The sequence below is a fragment of the Crocuta crocuta genome, unplaced genomic scaffold (genome assembly GCF_008692635.1).
Source record: "Crocuta crocuta isolate KB4526 unplaced genomic scaffold, BGI_CrCroc_1.0 scaffold70, whole genome shotgun sequence".
Lineage (NCBI taxonomy): Eukaryota > Metazoa > Chordata > Mammalia > Carnivora > Hyaenidae > Crocuta > Crocuta crocuta.
In genome coordinates, this window is record NW_027528417.1 from 840685 (window position 1) to 859145 (window position 18461).

Genomic DNA, 18461 nt, shown 5'->3' on the forward strand with positions numbered 1-18461 from the left:
CAGGAGGCGGAGCTCGGCGATGCCTCGGCTGTGCCCGGGGAGGAGCCCTGAGTGCCGGTGCCAGCGCCGGCACGTCCCCGGGGTGAGGGTGGGGGTGGGGGTGCTCCCGAGAGATCTTTGAGATATTATGATCCTGCCGTTCCTACCCCCTCGTGAGCATCTCTGATCATCTTTAAATGTGTTTTTTTCCCCTTGAGGTGTTTTATGAGTGTCTGGGAAGGGACCCTGCCGCTGGCTCGGGGTGCCTCTCCGAGGCGTCTGAGGTCAACAGTGGCGATGGCACAACAGTGATTGCGGGAAGGCCAGCTCCTCGTGATCCCCGGGCCATGCTCCTCCACGTGCCCCCCCACTCCCCCCAGGGACCGGCCTCACCTAATCCCTCACCCTGTCAGTGACTTCAAAACCATTTCATAGGGGAAAAGGAATGACTACTTTTTTTATCCGTGGATTTGTGTTACTGTTCTTGGTTCTTGAGAATTGAGTGTAGCCTGGGGCGCAGGCGGAGTGTGTGAATCTAAACGTGGCGGCACTTAACCCGAGAAAACCCCAGACCACATGTGAGGTTAGTTGTCCTAGTTTTCTGTGTCTGGGGCGGAGCGTCTGACTGCGGTCTGCATCCCGCGGGTGCTCAGCCGTTACGTGCGGCCCTCTCCTTGTTTTGTCCTTCTGTGTCTTGTGCCCGGGTGCCAGCCATTTGTCAGTTCTTCTTCTAATTAAGGTATACGCTTCTCCCCATTTTTTACTTGAAAAGATACTAAAGCTGCTTCGGCAGCTGCTCCTCAAACTCAGGAGCTTAAGAACTGGTGAAGTGTTCTAGCTTTTAATCCCATGGCTGTGCTTCAGAGGAATTGTAATGCTGATTCCTGGAAGTGTCACCCTGGTTACTCTACAAGCCAGGGTGCTGGATATACAAACTTCAAAAACTTTAGTTTTGGGAGTTTTCATGTCTAGAATTGACATCTCTCAGACGTGAATACCATGTTGACATATAACTGACAAACCTTGCATGGGACAGAAGAGTGCTTTAGGTCTCGCCTGGTTAAGCAGATAAGAAATGCCGAAGTTGAGAAAGTAGGAGGTGGTAATTTACCAATAATTGTTCAAAAAAGGAAAACCTGTCAAATACAACAGGGTATGAAGGGAGCCTCACTGCCCGAGGAGAGCAGCTAAGAAGGGCTAGATGCTGAGTTCCAGTTTTTCTAAAAACTGATAGGACTGTTTATTCAGTTCATGATATCCTTGCCGTCGTAGGTTCTGCTGACAAATTGAGAATGATTCAGCTGAGATACGGCTCTCTTGCAGTTTGTAGTTCTGCTTAAAAAAAGTTTAAAACGGCTGCTTGTTCTCTGTGATAAGGATCACTTGTTCACAAGCAGATCTGCATCCCCCCGGGAAGGCCAGTGGCTCCACGTTTGGGGAAGAACAGTTATTGGGGGAGGCGCACACAGAGCCGCCTGGCTTGTGGCCACGTAGCTGTGGTCGGAGGGTGACTCGCCGTCTCCCTGTGGCAAGCCAGCGGGGCTCATGTCGCCGGGACGTCATCCTTCTCTGTTCCTGGTCGTCACACTTTCCTTCCCCCTTTCTAAAGTGTCTTCACCAGCTTCATTCCTGTTCTCTCTGCCTCCCTCTGACCTCCGTTTTTCCTTTCTGCTTGTTTTACTACTTCTCTCCCCTCTTCCTCTGCAGGAGAATCAACGAATGCAGCAGAAAATAGACACCATGACACAAGAGGTGTTTGACCTCCAGGAGACACTTCTTTGGAAAGATAAAAGCATTAGGGTATGAGATGGAATCGGGCTTTGGTCTGAAGCCCCTTGAGGAGGAACAGAGCAATATCATTTAACTTAGAGATCCCTAAAAATCCGTCCTTTGGTTATTTTTGAGCATTTATACACTGAAATGTGAATAAAAGCAGTAGAAGAAAACAACTTCCAGGGGGAAACCTGATACTGTGCCTGGAAAGAACTCTTCTTTCTAGCTGCCTCTGGGCTTGTGAAACCTGCATGTAGGGACTTTCTAGGGAAGTTTCTTTCCCCAGGATTCTTATCCAGAAGCAGCCACAGGCGTTAATTCAGACTCAGGGTAACTTGATACCCTTACACTGCAAGAATTTTGGATGAGGAGCAAGAGAACAGTGAGTGGGGGGTAGAGGACAAGTAATTAGCACCCATAAATCCTTGGTGGAAAAATAGGAGATTAGCATCATTGCAGTCACGGCAGTGGATCGGAATGTACGGTTGCCAGAGCCGCCTGACTGTGGCATTGCCTCTGATGGTAACCCCGCGACCCCCCAGGGCAGGGGCCCCGACAAGGAAGGGCCTCCAGGTAGGTGCCAGGTACGCAGGAGACTGAAAACTTCCCACCAGTTCGCCCCATGACAGCCCTTTGACACACTCCCCGTCTCCTGGCGTGAGCTGTCCTGCAGGGGGTGCTCCACCCGCCGTAGCTGCCAGCGAGGGGCTGTGGGGACGAAGCAGAGCGAAAGAAGCCCTGGTCCAAGAACCTAGTGGAGAAGTCATGTTCTGCTTGAGGTTTGGGGGTGGGGGTGGGGGTATCCCGAGAGCACGTGTGGGAGACCCAGGATGAGGGGCCTCCGGTCCGTGCCCTTCCTCCCTTGTTGGGAGCGCTCTCCATCCCTCCGGGCCTGGCCTCTTAGTAACAGTCACATGGGAAACAAAATTACCGAAGGGTTCCATAGACCAAAAGTTTTAAGGAAATAAAGCTAACTTTTTAGAGTTTCTGATATTTAAATATGGAGCTTCCAAAATTCCACCCAGAGTTAAAAGAGCCTTCTGGAAGATAAATTAACAACAGTTAAAGAGTTTTGAACTTTTGATTGTCAGCTGCTAATCTCCTTTAAAGTTTTACTTGAGGACTTGAAAATGAGATGTGAAAAATGTATGGCACAAGGAGTGGTTTGCAAAGTGTAGTTGAAGTCTGGTCAGTATCCAGAATGGCCTTCTTTTAGGCCCCTCCCTAATTTTCTTTAGCACACTAGGTCCATGCTTTCTATTTTGTGTCATTATCTTAGTATTTAAACTGATTATTTTGGATCAGCCATAGGAAAACCGCAAAGCACACAGTCCAATAAAAGAGCTATTCAGAATAAAACCATTTTTTTTCTACCAAAAAGATCTGCTCATAGTTCAGACACAAATTATTTGACTTCTAAATTTTCCTGGCATTATTGACTGAGCGGCCATCTATCTTCTTTCTGTATGGTGTATAATGTGTTCCTCTGGCTTGTTTTTTCAAAGTTACACTTAAAAAGCTTTTTTGAGGTGGTCGTAGGCTCACGGGCAGTTGTGAGCAGTAGTACGGAGGGCCCCGTACACCCTGTGCCCGGCTCTCCCCCAGTGTAGCAACTGGCAGAGAGTCACAGACGGGGATCGACCTTCACGTCGGCAGATCAGCACCCAGGGCTCCCGGCTCCCCTTCAGTGGCCTTCCCTGCTCTGCCTCCCTCACTCCTTCCCAGGCCCTGGCAGCCACTGCTCTGCTCTCCTTTGTGTCATTTTGCCATTGTGAGACCTGGCCTCCTACAGCAAGTACTGAAGCCTCTGCGGCCGTGATTCCACACATCACAGTTCCCGGAGGGTCCCTTAAGCCGCATGTATCACAGTTCCCGGAGGGTCCCTTAAGCCGCATGTATCGGTTGTACCGGTAGCTGGTCCCGCCTCTGACTTTTGAGGAAAGTTTCTAGATTGTGGTAAAATACAAATAACATCAAGTTTGCCACTTTACCCAGTGTTTGGTGTTGAGTTTGGTGGTACTGAGTACTAAGTATATTCACCACCATCCGTCTCCAGAGCTCTTTGACATGCGGAACCAAAACTGTGCCCTTCAACCCCCCCCCCCGCCACCGTTCCGCTCTCCATCCCTGCAGGCTGACTGCTCAGGGCGCGTCCCCCAAGTGGAGTCGGACAGTCCCGGTCTTTCTGTGACTGCCTTATTTTCACTTGGCGTCAGGCCCTCCAGGTTTCTCCAAGGTGGGCCAGGCGTCAGGATGTCCTTCCTTTTTCAGGCCGAATGATAAATGTGCTGTTGTTCGTATGAGCCACGGTCTGTTCACCCTTTTGTCTGCTGGTGGACACGCCCTTGCTTTGCTTCCACCTTCTGGCTCTCGTGAATTACGCTGCCGTGAACATGAGTTTGCAGATGCGTCTCTGCGACCCTGCTTTCACTTCTCCGGCCGTACGCCCAGGAGCGGGACTGCCGCGCGGTGCCCACAGCAGCGGCGCTGTGTTACCTGCAGCGCTGCGTAGGCTTCCGTTACCGACGCGGGTGCTCTCCCGTGCCCTCGCGTGCCCTCCCTTGACTCACCCACCCGTGCCCTCCTGTGCCGTCGCGTGCCCTCCCTTGACTCACCCAAGACGCGCTTTCAGCAGTGACTACCTCATGCACCACTTGCCTCCAGCTTCATTTTCAAGATTTCAAGTTAGTAACTTCATAGAGGAACATGGCCGTTATTCTCATGCTAGAGCTTGGTTTTCTTTACTTCTTCCTTTACTGATCCTTGTGGTCGTGCTCACAGCCCGAGGGCAGCCCCAAGTGCCAGGGGCCCACGTGTAGAGTAAGTGCGTACGAAGGACTTCTCCATCTCGATGGCCCCCTGTGAGACTCCCGACCCGGCAGAAGATATTTCTGCCCCCGTGTGATTATATGGGGGCAGCCCGTTACACGTGTCTTCCAGGCGCCTTGACACTAGAATTTGAGGTTAGGTCAAGGGCAAAGAATTATTTAGATCTCCACAAGCCTGTACTTTTTACCCTAAGAAAAACATCTGCTGTACGAGCTCTTATTGAATGCAAACACAGGGTGGGGGTTTTACGGTCAGGTACCACGGAGGGTTTCGGATCTGCCGTGAGGACATTTGCTCCAGCTATAAGGTATTCTGGTAGTTTCCAAACTTTGTGGTGAAGTGGGAGAACTTCTAGGATGTATTTTATTTTCCCGTCCACAATTATGGTAAGATGAAGTTAAAAAAGTCCGAAAGTAAAGCTATCCCCTGCCAGAAGACGTGGGAAGAGGAGCAAATGGCATGGGTTAGGGTTAGCTAGCATTTGCTAGAATTTCCAGTTTCAGCTTGGTCTGTTCCCTGAGAGAGCCAGGATGCAGCGGCCGCGTGCTGGCGCGTGGCTCACCGTGCACGCAGCTCCCAGTACCCACAGGCTCTGACCCGGCCGAGGTTCAGGTGGCGACAGGTGGGAAGGTATTGTTTGTGCCTTTGTGTCCCAACGCTGCGTCTGCTCTGATGGAACGGCCTGGTGACATTAGCTTGACGGCCGGGCAAGTGCCTCACGGTCCAGAAACTCCGATTACTGACTAGTGGGCAGACTCGAGACACACCGTATGGTGCGACCGTACAGTGCTGAAAGGACAGTGGGTCTGACGCTGCGGTTTGGGAAGGAAGGACCAGGACTTGCCCTTATAGACTGCTTTCCCAGCAGCATCTGAGATGGCAGATCGGAAGCATAATTGTGGCTTTTTTAGGGCTGTGATACAGAAAAATATGCAAAGGCTTTGGAGCCGAAAAGAACTGGATTCATTTTCTGGCTTTGGCACTTGCGGGGACTTCAGGCAAAAAATAAATATAACCTCTCTGGGCCTCAATTTTCAGACCTGTGAAATGGGGATAACATAAGGACAGGCTCTATAAGGGAGAAATTCCAGCTGTAAACATAGCAGGGCACATGTACGTCTTTCTAGCAGCGCCTGCTGCCTAGTGGAGCCACGTAGAAGGTCATGGCCAGCGTCTCGTTTACTTACTGCCAGTTTGGGTGCCCAGTAGGAGTCTACCGGTTTAGGACGTTGTCCAGCTACCCCCACCCCACCCCCACCCCCCCCAGNGAGAGGAGAGTCACCTGTTGTAGTTTAACTGCTTGGATTGATGGGGTTGTTGGTAGAAAATATCAAATATACGAACACACGTGTAGAGAGAAGCTTTTTCGAAAATCGTCCGCCCATCAGGTGTCTGCGTAGACTGCTAGTCTGGGTTATGTCCTTACTCGGAGCCAGGTGTGGTTTGTCACTGGTGACCCCAGTGTGGGCCTGCTTCAGTGCCCGTCATCCTCAGCTCTGCCGCTGAGAGATTGAGGCAGGGGCGAGGGGGCCCCAAGTAAGTGGAAACCGTGGTGGGCTTTTCCGGAGCTTTCCCCGACCCTGGCGCGGCAGCAGTGCCCACACCGGGCAGCTGGGAGTTTTTCAGACGGGGAGTCTGAGGCGTAGGTAAGTCGGGAGTCGCCGGCACGCAGAAGCCTGAGCCCCAAGCCCATGTTCTGCCGCGCTGCTCCGTAGGTGGGCTCTATTTATTTTGTCAGTATTTTGTTTAGGAAGGTGGTCAGAAAACCAGATGATTCTTAATTGTATTTGATTAACAAAAAAGCAGGTCGGTGGGGAATCTCTTTGGAGGTTAGCTATTTTGAATTAAGAGGTATTTGAGGAATATTTTGCCACACTGCTTGGAGAACAATCACTATGGCCAGTGTTTCATTAAAATACCTTGTGCATACTGGTGACTTTTCTTCCAGGGCCATTACAATTTTCTGAATTAAATTTTTAAATTAATTTTTTGAATTAAACTCTATTCTTGAAGTGTTCTGTTAAACATGGAATGTGTTTGTATTGGTCACCAGATGAAGATGTAGTAAGGAGTCCGTAAGGAAAACTCCGTTTTAATATTATTGCTATCATCCTCTTCCTCTTCCTGGTCCCCCCCCCCATCAACTGGGGAAGGAAGATCAGCTCCTGCCTGATGTGATAAGCATGCTTTGGTTAATTTATGCACAATTAACCCGCTTCTGTTAACTCTCCTGTGAAGACGTGAGCCCCTGTGCTTCCTCGCGTGTCTAACTGCCCGTTTCCAGGCTTTTGCTGCTGTCGTGTCTTTCGCGGCCTTTCCGGTGTGTGTTGGAGCCCGGGGCCCTCTGCTGCCTCTTCACTTGCTCTTCTGTGCCGTTCTTTCCCTTGCCGCCCTGTCTAAACCCAGGCCCTAGAGAAACAGAGAGAGCGCATGGCCCGCCTTAGCAGTGAGCGAGATGCGCTCACAGAGGAGCTGGCCGACCGCAAGGAGGCGGTGGAGACGGGAGAGGTACGTTCGCTTCCGCCTGCAGTGCAGGCCCCTCGCCGCGCTGTCCTCCTAGCCCAGCACAAGCCGCGTTCGGGCTTCGGTGCAGAGTAGGCGGGAGCGGCCCTTCCTTCCACAGAGCTGGGCTCCCTGGACCCGGTTCCGCCCAGGTGCTCCCCGCGCAGTCGCTCTGCCGCTCCCGGACGTACCGCGTGCGTGCGAGCCGGTCGTGACGCTGGGTTCCCTTCTCCGCAGAAACACGGCTTGCTTACGGTCTCTGACGGCACCCCCAACGGTGAGGTCGGGCACGAGCCCGCGGCCGGAGCCATCGCCGCGGTGTCCCAGGAGGCCGCCCAGGTGCTGGAGTCTGCGGGGGAAGGTCCGCTGGGTAAGGCCCCTGCGCCCCGCGACACTGCGGCCCCTCCCCTTCGTCCCCCGTCTCGGAGAAGGAAAGCAGCACGAGCGCCCCTATGACGTTGATCTAAATCCTCAGAGGGAAGAAATCTGGACACATGGTCTCCAGGCATCCTTGACCTGGGGGAACCAGCACCTGGGTCAGTGGAAGGCCCCTGGGTGGAGGCACTGTTGGTGGATACGCGGGGCTTTTTTACTTAAACGCACACCTTCCTGGGAGAGACGCTCCCCACCTGCAGCCCGGGGAGCCTTCCCAAGTGGGCCTGACGCTCTGCCTCCTGGACGCTCCGCTTTTCTGCCGTGCCCCTCCTCCCGACGCCGTGCCCCTCCTCCCCAGGCCGTGCCCCTCCTCCCGACGCCGTGNTCCTCCTCCCGGGGCCCGTGGCTCTCCGCCACCGCGTTTCTTAAGGCAAGAAGTAGATGATCAAAAGACAGGCCTTCCAGAAGTGTTCTTTTCTGGAGCAAGGCTTCTGAGCATCTGCGCCTCTTCAATTTAAGCCCTTGAGACTTTAATGACACCTGTCCCGGGAAACCCCATGATGCCCGTCCATTCGCTCCTCTAAGATCCTGCCCTCGAGGTTGGGGAAGTGGCACAGACGCTCTGTCGTCAGCTCACTTTTTTTATTTAAAGGGATCTTTTGTTTCCTTTAGTTTCATGTACACGTAGGCTTCCCAGAGGAGTGGAGCTTTGTTCACGTTAGTGAGCGTGTTCCCTAAAGCACAGAATTGCAGAAGCAGAGACTCGGAGAGAGGAGAGANTGGGAGCAGGGGTGGGGGGGAGGGGCTGTGTGGTGCGTGAGGCCGGGCTACGCGGGCTCCCCTCCGCTGTTTGGACGGTGCCGGGGAAGCCAAGTGCCCCCACGTAGCCGTGACCCTGGCTGTGGGAGGCGCTGGCCCAGTGTCGGCTGCTGCTTTCCTCCTCTGCGGTCCTCTTCAGTCCAAGATCCAGCTGTTTTTTGTTTCTAATTTTTTAAAAATGTTTATTCTTTTTGAGAGGGAGGGGGAGAGAGGGAGACAGAATCGGAAGCAGCTCCAGGCTCTGAGCTGTCAGCACAGAGCCCTTTGCGAGGCTTGGGGCTGAACTCCCACGCCGTGAGATCATGACCTGAGCCAAAGCTGGACGCCTAACCGATTGAGCCCCCCAGGCGCCCCCAGGGTCCAGTCTTGAAGGCCGCCCTTCCCTCAGGCCGACCCTGCATCCGCGCTCAGGTTGGCCCTTGACTGCCTTTGGCTCAGAGTCGGTCCCCAGGTCCCCCCACTAGCCTGTGTGGGCCTTCGTCTCCCCGCCAGGCCCCTTCTCCCCCGCGGGTTTGCTCCCATGAGGCTGCATCGAGCCTGCGGGAACCCCCCCACGACTCGAGTCGTTTGCCTCCTGGTAAAGGCTTGCACGTTTTTGAAACAAGGAAGTGATCTTTATACTTTGGTTTGTCTTTAAGTGGAAAATCACTGCCCTTGGGAGCAAACGTTGTATTTACTGCCTTGATAACTATCAGTTATGTGGAAATATTTGCTGAGTAATTAAGTACTTAATACCGTGAATATAAGCCTTCATTTCTTTCGAAGCTCTCTCAATAGAGAGCTATGAGTTGTTTATCAGGTAATGCTGGCTGTTTTTGACTTTCAAGAATTATTTTCAATTGTTTCAATACGTATTTCATTACAAATTTGGTTTACAGCCTTTTCCAATTTTGTTTTAGATGTCAGGCTACGAAAACTTGCTGGAGAAAAGGAAGAGCTGCTCTCACAGGTAAAGGTCCACTGCTCCGTCGCTGGAAGGTGGCGTTAGTCATAACGGACAGAGTGGCAGGGGGACCCGTTGGCGAGTTACGATGCACACACAAGAGAGACGTGCTCACTTCAGACATCAGTACGCCAGCAACACTGGGAGGGGAAGAAGATAATGCGCGTTTTGTCCCTTTGTCGTTTCCTGGTGTTTTAAAACACTGTATGGGACACGGCGCCGAAGGAGTGAAGTAGCCGTCCCGAGCTGGCGCTGCGGCCTGGAGGAGGCCCCTGCCAGCCCCGCACCCTCGTCCCTGGCCAGGCCCGCTGGGTTGGCAAATTCTTCCCACACGTGCTGTTCTCGGGCGTCTGCGTCCCACACGCTCAGCTGCTTCTGGGCATTCGCTGTGGAAGATCCACTGGTCCCCCATCCTCCTCCGGAAGGACCGCGCACCCGGCCTGCGTCACTTGCCGCGGAGCCTCGCACGCTCAGGGTGCCCTCCCTCTCCCTCAAGTCTCTGGTCCCCACAGAGTTCATGCCGTGGCCTCTCTTTTCCTTTGCTCGGTTTCCTGTGTAGTTATGACTAATTTGGCTACAGAGTCCGCAGCAGTGATTAGGTCTGCTCTTAGCATTTTCAAATTCACCACGTATTCTCTCAATTCCACTTCTTTTTTTTTTTTTAATGTTTGTTTATTTTTGAGAGACAGCATGAGCGGAGGAGGACAGAGAGAAGGAGACATAGAGTCCAAAGCAGGCTCCAGGCTCTGAGCTGTCAGCACAGAGCCCGATGTGGGGCTCGAACCCACAAACCACGAGATCATGACCTGAGCTGAAGTCAGACACACTTAACCGGCTGAGCCCCCAGGCGCCTCTCAGTTCCACTTCTTGATTCTTGCAGCACTGACCTGTCCCCTGGGAACTTAAGGGCCTGCCCCCTCCGTGCAGAGCCGGAGTGCCCTTCATCGCCACCTAGGCTGGGATTCCCGGTTTGCAAGGCCTTATGACTTCCTCTTTTTTTATTCTCTTTTTGGTTTATTCCTCAGTAACTTCCTGAGAAACGGGTAGATAGGCTGTAAATTTTTCTTAACCTTGGAGGACTGAAAATGTCTTCATTTTACTCTCACTTGATTAGCAGAAGTCTTCATGACCGTCATTTTGCTTCATCTTTTTTTTTTTTTAATTAAAGTTGCGTCATTGTCCTCTGGCTTCCAGTATGGCTATTACAGACGTCAAGGGCGTTCTGCGGTTTCATCCTCTGTACGTGACCCCTTCTGTAGAGCCATCTCTGGCAGTTTATATCCTGCTTCTCCCTTGGTGTTGGGAAGTTTCCCGGTGACGGGATTCGGACTTGTGCTGCGTGGCACAGGCGCCTGTCACTTCTAGGAGTCCCACCCTCCCGTCTTGGGGAAAGTTCTTCACCGATTGTCCCCCTCCCCCCTTGCGCCGCTGTCCTGGACAGACTCCTGGTCCGTCTCAGGTGTTTAAGGAGATTCCGCTGTTGAACAGGCACCATTCCAGGCCTTGGGCGCCTATTTCAGTGAACAAATCCGTTAGAGGATTCCCGCCCTAGCGGGCGGACGTTTTTGTGGACGGGACCACACAGTGAGCAGCACACGTATGAACGCGTAGGTCAGAGGCTTGTGTGAACACACACACTGGATGCGTTTCTCTCACTGTGTCACGGCCTGGGGGCAGGCACCGCGCGTGGAGTTGGGCTGGGCTGGGCGGGGCGGGGGGTAACTGGGAGAGGAGGTGAGCGCGTGTGCCGGGGAGTGTGGCCAACGATGGCCCCAGAGGCGAAGCGGGTGAGGACACCGATGGGTAGTCCGGCAGGAGGCCAGGGCCCAGGAGAAGGAAGATGGCAGGTGCCAGTGGGATTGAAGGGTTTGGGGCGTCTGAGTCCTGAGAGACGGCGCTGGGAAGATCAGGAGCAGAGGTTCCGAAGAAGGTAACGGGCTACACTTGCCTGGTGGCGGGTCTGGTCTGACTGTGAGCGGGCCGTGAGGGCAAGAAGGGATAGACGGACGGCCCCGGAGGGAGGTGTTCTAGAAACGGACTTCAGTCGGAGGGGAGATCCTCTGTGCGTTTTGAAACTGCCAAGCTGTTCTTGAGGGGGCGGGGCTCGGGAGCAGCTGGTGAAGCAGAAGGGGCGCCGGCGGCGATGCTGGCGGCAGGGGTGCGGGATGGAGGGGAGGTCAGGGGGGAGGAGCTCTAGGGAGCACCGAGGCCGAGCGGTTGGGCGGCCGCACGAAAGCAGGTCATGTGCTGTGTTCTCGGGCTCAGTGGCGGGCGCTGCGGACTTGGTCTCCAGAAGCCGGAGGGCCGCAGAGGGAGGCGCCTCTGGGGGCGGGGAGCGTCTTTCTGCCGCTGCGCTAGGTGAGGAGGCCGCTCGGGGGGAGGAGGGTGCGGCGACCCCAGTTCCAGGCTTCTGGGAGGGGGGGGGGTGCGGGCAGAAGCGGGTCGTACAGAGCCCTGTGCGGGAGAGCGGGGGCGGCGTCCGGGAGGCGCGCGTGGCCTCTGCGCTCGGCACGCCGCGCTCCCTCCTCGCCGGGTGGGCGTCTCCTGTCCACACTGCCGGCTTTATCTCCTGTCGCCTCCGGGTTACTTCCTCTGTGGCGCCATTAGGAGTAAGCTGCTGTTGGGCTCTGTAGCCAGACTCAAAAACAGATCGCCTGTGACTTCCGTTAATATTTAAGTTTTAATGTTAATACGTGATATCTCATTTACGATTTTAATTAAATGTACTTAATATTTGATATGAATTTNGGCCCGGGCGGTGACCCGTGACGCGCCCTCTCTCCGTTCAGGTGCGGAGGCTGAAGCTGCAGCTGGAGGAGGAGCGGCAGCGGTGCTCCCGGGGCCGGGGCTCGGCGGCNGCGCGCGGGCCTCCGCACGCTCGGAGTCGGTGCCGGGAAGGTGGGCTGCAGCCCGTGCGCAGCCCGTCAGCTCCCCAGGGCGCGCTTCCTGGTGCCACTGCCGTGGATGTGTCGCGGGGGAGGGGTGGATTTGGAGCTAACACACTAACTAAAACTAAAGTTTCAGAACTTTGCCAGCGGTTTCCTCATTAACCCCGTCTCTGTGGATGGTGTTTAAAAGAAGGCCGCTAAGTATTCAGTTTACCTGATGCCGTTTTTCTTCCTTTGCCCCCTTGTTGTTTTATTCTTTTCTTGTTTTTTAAATTTTTTAATGTTTATTTATTTCTAAGAGAGAGAGAGAGACAGCGTGAGCAGGGGAGGGTCAGAGAGAGAGGGAGTCACAGACTGAAACAGGCTCCAGGCTCTGAGCTGGCAGTCAGCACAGAGCCTGACGCGGGGCTTGAACCCACGAACCGCGAGATCATGACCTAAGCGAAAGTCGGACGCTTAACCACTAAAACCGCCCCTGTTTTATTCTTTTTAAATGTTTAGTTTGACAGAGAGGGGGAGAGAGAATCCCAAGCAGGCTCCATGCTCAGCATGGAGCCTGATGCAGGTCACTACCGCATGATGGTGGCCTGAGCCCCTGGCGCCCCGACCCCGTGTTGTTCCGAAGGGCCCGCTGTGTTGCAGTGACCTCCGCGGCCGGGGAGGGCCCAGCGGCCGTCCGTGTGCAGTTAGAGGCCGTGTCATTCACAGACGACAGTCAGCACTTGTTTCACTTTGAATAGCGGCTTTTCTCATGACTGACTTTAAAACATTGGTTGTTCTATCAACTTTTCATCTATGTATTTTGAGTCAGGCTAAACAGAAGAGACTTCTTGGATTCAAGCTAATTAATACTGTTAATACTGATTTTTGAGGTTCGTGTCATTTCCTTCATTAGATACCCGTTGGGGCCCCTGTGACACTTCCTGTTCTAGAAATACTTGGGCGTGGATGGTAGATGAAGGCCGGCGTGAGAGGCAGGTGGTGACGGTCGCCGGCCCGGTACAAGGGGCGGGAGAACCTGGAGACGGCAGGGGGGGGTCTGAAAGAGACTGGCCTAACGCAGCAAACGCAGAGGGAGGCACGGCGCGGGTGGGCACGGCTTCCGCGCGCACGCTCCTGCCACAAGCCCGGTGTCACACACCTGAAAACAGGAGGGAAAGGGACGTTTATGGGGAGGAGGTGAGCCCACCGCGGGGAGAGGAGGCTGGGCTGGAGAACCGCAAGCCCACATCCTGCAGCTGGTTTTGGAGCCCAGCAGTAGGAACCGGTCCCTCCCTGCCCGAGGGGCCTTCCGGGTGACGGGTTTCTAGCCCGCTACTTTGAGGCGACGTAACTAGGTAGATGGGCCTCTCGCTGAAGAGCATGTAAGTGGTTGTGACTTCAGTGATGCGGAAAAGCCGAAGAGTTCTCGGGGCGCCTGGGCGGCTCCGTCGGTTAAGCTCAGGTCATGATCTCACAGTTCATGAGTTCCAGCCCCGCGTCGGGCTCTCTGCTGTCGGCACAGAGCCCGCTGTGGATTCTGTCCCCCTCTCCCTGCCCCTCCCCCACGCGTGCGCGCGCGCTCCCAAAAAGAAACATTACAGAAAACAGTTCCTAGGTAGGTTAGATTTGGTTTATCTCCTGTGGGCCTTACTCATGCCCTGTATCATTTCACAGTGATTTTTGTTACATTTGGTTTGCCGGAGGGAGTTGATCTAGACTCCTCATTTTACCCGACGCGCCTCTTAGGTCAGAAGTGCAAGTAAGGACTGTAAGTCCCCCCACGCCACTGAAGGGCAGTCCCCTCAGCAGCCGGTCACTAAGCACAGAGACAGACCGCAGGCGGCATAGCCGGGGCCCCTCTCCTTTCGCATGTATGTTGCCTTCAGAAAGCACGATCAGTGTTAAAAAAGACACTGTAAATCAAAGCGACAGAAGGCGACGTCCCAGCTGGCTAAGGAGAGTGCCGACGGAGGTTGCTCCGGTGCGGGGTCCCTGAGGTGAGGCGGGAGGCGGGAGGGCACAGGAGCCGTGGGCAGCTGAGCGAGGTGGTTAGGGGCCACTGGTGTCCCCGTGGGGCTCCCTGCTGCAGCACGTTCGGCCTCCATGCACCACGGGTGAGGAGGCCTCTTCCATCTCCCAGGACGAGGGACGCTCGGGTCAGGTGCTTGAGCTGCCCCGTGGGCATCCACGTCGGGTCTCGGAGACCGCAGGGTCCTCGCCCTGGGTGTCCGTGCCCGACGGTCACACCTTCTCTCTGAGATGGGTCCATCGCTTTCTTCTCTTCCAGGAGATGCCAACAGACAAATCAGTGAGTACAAGTTTAAGCTTTCAAAAGCAGAACAGGACATAACCACGTTGGAACAAAACGTAAGTACTTCCGCGGCCTGGTGCCAAGTGGTCTAACGTCCCTTTGCAGCGGCTAGGCGGCTAAGTCCGCGGCTCCTGGGTCCCCCCGGGCCGCCCCTGCAGCTGGCGCTCTGGCGGAGCTGTGTGTCAGAGACGAGCCGGCGGACGAGAGCGCGGAGGCCCCTTCAGCCGGCCGCAGAAAGCTAGCTGCGGTTCGGTTTCTTCCAGCTACTTCAAGAGACTTCAGGAAGCCTCTTGGTTTGAAAATCCCTTAATCTACGTTTCAGGAAGTCTACAAGCCTTTCCGTTTAGTGTGTGTCACCCTGCGGTGTTCCGCTGGCGCTCAGACCGCGTGCTCCTCGCAGGGCTGACGTGGGAGGCCGGCCCTGTGCGGGCCCTGCTGCTGTAACCCTCTGGGGACCCGTCCTCAGCTGTAAATAGCCGTTGGGTTCGGGGAGGCCCTGTGAGTGGCCGTGAGGGGAGGACTGGGGATCTGTGATGACGCCGTGTTTCCATCGTGGGTGCAGGGGAAGGGCCCCCGGTGCCGCTCACCAGAGGCCCGTGTTCCCCTGTCGCAGGTCAGCCGCCTCGAGGGCCAGGTGCTGAGGTACAAGGCGGCCGCGGAGAACGCGGAGAAAGTGGAAGACGAGCTGAAGGCGGAAAAGAGGAAGCTACAGCGCGAGGTAGCCGCTTTTGCGTGCCCAGAGAGGTCCCGCGCCGCGGGAGGGGTTGAGTCCTGGGTCCCCCCTCGGGGAACAGCAGTGGAGTCCCTTACTCCTCCGCGTTGGTTTTTGACCCACCCGGTGACCGCCATTTGCTTTATGTTGGTCGATTAGAGACTAAGAGAAAGGACGGCTGTCCCTTCGGTTTTGAGGCCGGTCTCTTCCTCTATGTCCTTTCTGTGACTGGCGCTCAGCGTCCCTGCTCAGCACCGCCAGCAGGCGGAAGGGAGACGAGGCCGGGTCGGCAGCGCTTGCGTGTCGCGGACGGGGGCGCGGAGGCAGCGCTGGGTTGTGCGTGTGACCGGGCTCTCCCTGTGTGCAGCTGCGAACGGCACTGGACAAGATTGAGGAGATGGAGATGACGAACAGCCACCTGGCCAAGCGGCTGGAGAAGATGAAGGCCAACAGGACGGCGCTTCTGGCCCAGCAGTAGGCGGCCGCCCCCCCGCCGGCGCCGCTCCTGGGGTCCCGCGCAGAGGCACTGACTTTCTGTCCGTTGACACGAACCCCCTTCAGTACTGTTTGAGTTTTGTCATTGAAATAGCCACCTTTGTATTTTATAATTTATGAGAGAATGAAACAGGTTTGAATCTTCGTGAATGAACACTTTGGATTTCGTCTGCAATTTGATTCTAGACTAAGAACTGGTCCGTGCTGTTTCGATTTTTTATTTCCGTAATTTTATTTCCGTAATTTTAGAATCAGGCGAACTCGCCGCTTCCCCCGGCCGCCGCGGGGACGGGGCCCTCGGAGGCCTCGGCGCGGGCTCGGGAGGACGGCGCTCCTGCGCGCCCCCGAGATACTTGGCTGGAGACCTCGGGAACCCAAGTGCCTTCTCCACGGTGCGGTGCAGACTTCGGTCCTCCACGGCGGCCAGAGAACTTGCCTTTCGTGTCACATAGCGTTTCTGTCGTAGTGAAGAAACCAGTTCACACGTGGGGAATGTATGTTTCACTCAAATTTCTATGTTTGGAGGAAAAAGCCTTTTTTTGTAAAATATTTAAATTTATATAAGAAAATGTTAGAAAAAGATACGGGGAGTGTGTATCAAACTTGCTTCAGTGCGTGTGGCCGGGAGGTCCAAAGCCTGGCGCTCTCACAGTAAGAGGAGGGCCCTTCGTCTTTGACGTCACCGGTGCCGTATCTCGTGTCCAGTGTCCCACCTGCTGCTGATTCGTGCAGGGACCCCCCCCCCCNCTTGCTGACCACAGTTGGCTGCGGACGCGTTCATTTTGTCACACGGGCGGCCACGCCCCTTAGGCTGCCCTCCTCTCTCCTGCTCACGGAAACAAATCTAGAATATACAGCATTTTAAGAACTTCAGTTTCGTCCGTGACAGTACCCAGTGGGGGAAAAGGCTTTTGTCGCGGAGCTGCTCCGCGGGGTCCGTGATTCTCCTTTGCCCCCAGGGTCCAGGCTCCTGGACGTGGCTGTCACATCTTCAGAAGCAGCCCTGGGGGAAGTGTAATGAGTCAAGGGCACACAAGAGAATAAAGTTAGACGTGGAATTAGATACTAAAGGTAACTGGAACGTGAAGGAAATCTCTGCCTTTGCCCCCCTCCCCCGTGTCAGAGCAGCTGGCCTGTTGCTGTTCATCACGGAATCCGTTGCTGGGAGTGGAGGGGACAGCCTATCGACCTCTTCTGCAGGTGGGGGCGGGGGGGCGCCGGGAGGGCGAGGTTCCGGTCCCTGAGGGGGAGGGCCCCACAGCTGGAGCCTGTGGGGAGATCCTGCCTCCCTCCGTCCCCAAAACCGGTCTGGGCTGCTCAGCCCGCGCCCCGTTGGGCTCATGGGAGCGGCTGCTGAGGTGCCCTGTCGACTTTTTGGAAGGTCCATGTGGTAGAACCTGATGTCACTCCTTTTGTGACACAACAGATCTGTCTCTTCCAAAGAGGCTGCACCTTTTCATTCCGTCCGTGGAACGTTCTTCACGGAGTCTCGTAATCGGGATTCTACCTCAGAACTGTCAGCGTTCTTCCTGTGCGCGCCGCACGTTTCTGCTAACGCAGGCCGGCACTAGAGGCACCACAGCAGTGGCACCTGCGGCTCAGGTTGGTACGTTTACACCGTCCTTCAGACAAGAACAGCGAGAACTTTATCTTCAGCTGGGAGGATTTCTATCCATTAGTAACGGAGGCTGACGTAGAACGCGCACCAGTTCCAGACTCGGTAAGGGCTCCTGTCACCTCTCAACTTCTCATTATGAACAAACATTAGCTTTGGTTACTGAGGGCGTAACAGGTTAGCGATTCCCCTTCCTCCATGCTCCGTGTCACCAGAGCCTCTTCGAGTTCGGGACCCTAGTTGCGGGCACTTCACTGAGCCACCCCGGTGCCCCCAGGACCTGTTTTAAAAGGCACGTGAACCAACCTAATTCGTATCACCCAATATTAGGAATTTACCAGAATACACACAGAATCAAAGCGGAGCAAGAACTATAAAATCTTTAGGGCATTTTGAGAATTCTTACCAGATGCCCAGAGGGCGCTCAAACTACTTCTGGGTTTTTTAACACAGGTATATTGTAGGTGAAAATACATCGAGAGCTTTTCAAGTGTAATTATTTTTATTTTTAAAAATTTTTAACGCTTACTTTTTAGAGAGCGTGAGTCTGTCAGCGCAGAGCCCGATGCGGGGCTCGAACTCACGAACGGCGAGATCATGACCCGAGCTGAGGTCAGATGCCTGGTAGACTAAGCTGCCCAAGCGCTAGGTAAATAAGGAATCATCAGAATTAGGACACCTCTGACGATTTACTTCCGGCCGATCCACCGAGGGTGAAAGGAGGGAGCTAGTCAGCGGGCAGAGGGGAGTCTGCAGCCCCAAGCCCTACCCTCGCGGGGCCGGCAGGGGCGTGGTTAGCACCTCTCGAAGACTTTGTACAGGTCGGGCAGGCTCGCAAGCTGCAGGACGCTCCCGTCCTCCGTGAAGTGTGTAGGAGGCAGGAGGTGTGCGCGGAAGGCCTTATAGACCACGTGTTCCACGGTCCACTTCCAGGGGTTTGCGGAGGCGGCGGGGGCCTCGCTCTGGAGAAGATGCGTTACAGGTCACAGCCCGCCCCGTTCACGCCGCCGACCGGCCCCGCCCCCCCGCAGGTTGTGACCGGCCCGGGCCTTGCTGGTCACTGTCCTCCCGGAAGCTGGGGAGACGCCCTCTTCGGGCAGCGTCTGGGGGCCGCGGGCCTGCGCGCAAGAGGAGACTCCGGGGGCACAAGGGACTGCCTGCCCGAGACTTGCTGCCCCGGAATCTCGGTTTCCACGCGGGCGCAGCGTGGGCCGGGGCAGGCGGGAAGGGGAGGGCGG

At 55.2% G+C, this 18461-nt stretch overlaps 2 protein-coding genes across 5 annotated transcripts in view; one reads left to right on the top strand and one right to left on the bottom strand.

The window, feature by feature from the left end:
• The window catches only part of LRRFIP2 (LRR binding FLII interacting protein 2), a 76741-nt gene extending 60549 nt beyond the window's left edge, over positions 1–16192 (top strand). The window contains exons 20-27 of the mRNA XM_077754498.1: positions 1687–1779; positions 6988–7089; positions 7321–7453; positions 9177–9226; positions 12010–12118; positions 14258–14457; positions 15015–15119; positions 15481–16192. Of these exons, the coding sequence (XP_077610624.1) occupies positions 1687–1779; positions 6988–7089; positions 7321–7453; positions 9177–9226; positions 12010–12118; positions 14258–14457; positions 15015–15119; positions 15481–15591 (903 nt within the window). The 3' untranslated portion in view covers positions 15592–16192. The remainder of the gene's footprint in view (positions 1–1686; positions 1780–6987; positions 7090–7320; positions 7454–9176; positions 9227–12009; positions 12119–14257; positions 14458–15014; positions 15120–15480) is intronic.
• A 1514-nt stretch (positions 16193–17706) lies between these two features.
• The window catches only part of MLH1 (mutL homolog 1), a 39918-nt gene continuing 39163 nt past the window's right edge, over positions 17707–18461 (bottom strand). For all 4 annotated transcript variants that reach the window (XM_077754253.1, XM_077754251.1, XM_077754254.1 and 1 more), the window contains one exon: positions 17707–18185. In XM_077754253.1, the coding sequence (XP_077610379.1) occupies positions 18018–18185 (168 nt within the window). In that variant the 3' untranslated portion in view covers positions 17707–18017. The remainder of the gene's footprint in view (positions 18186–18461) is intronic.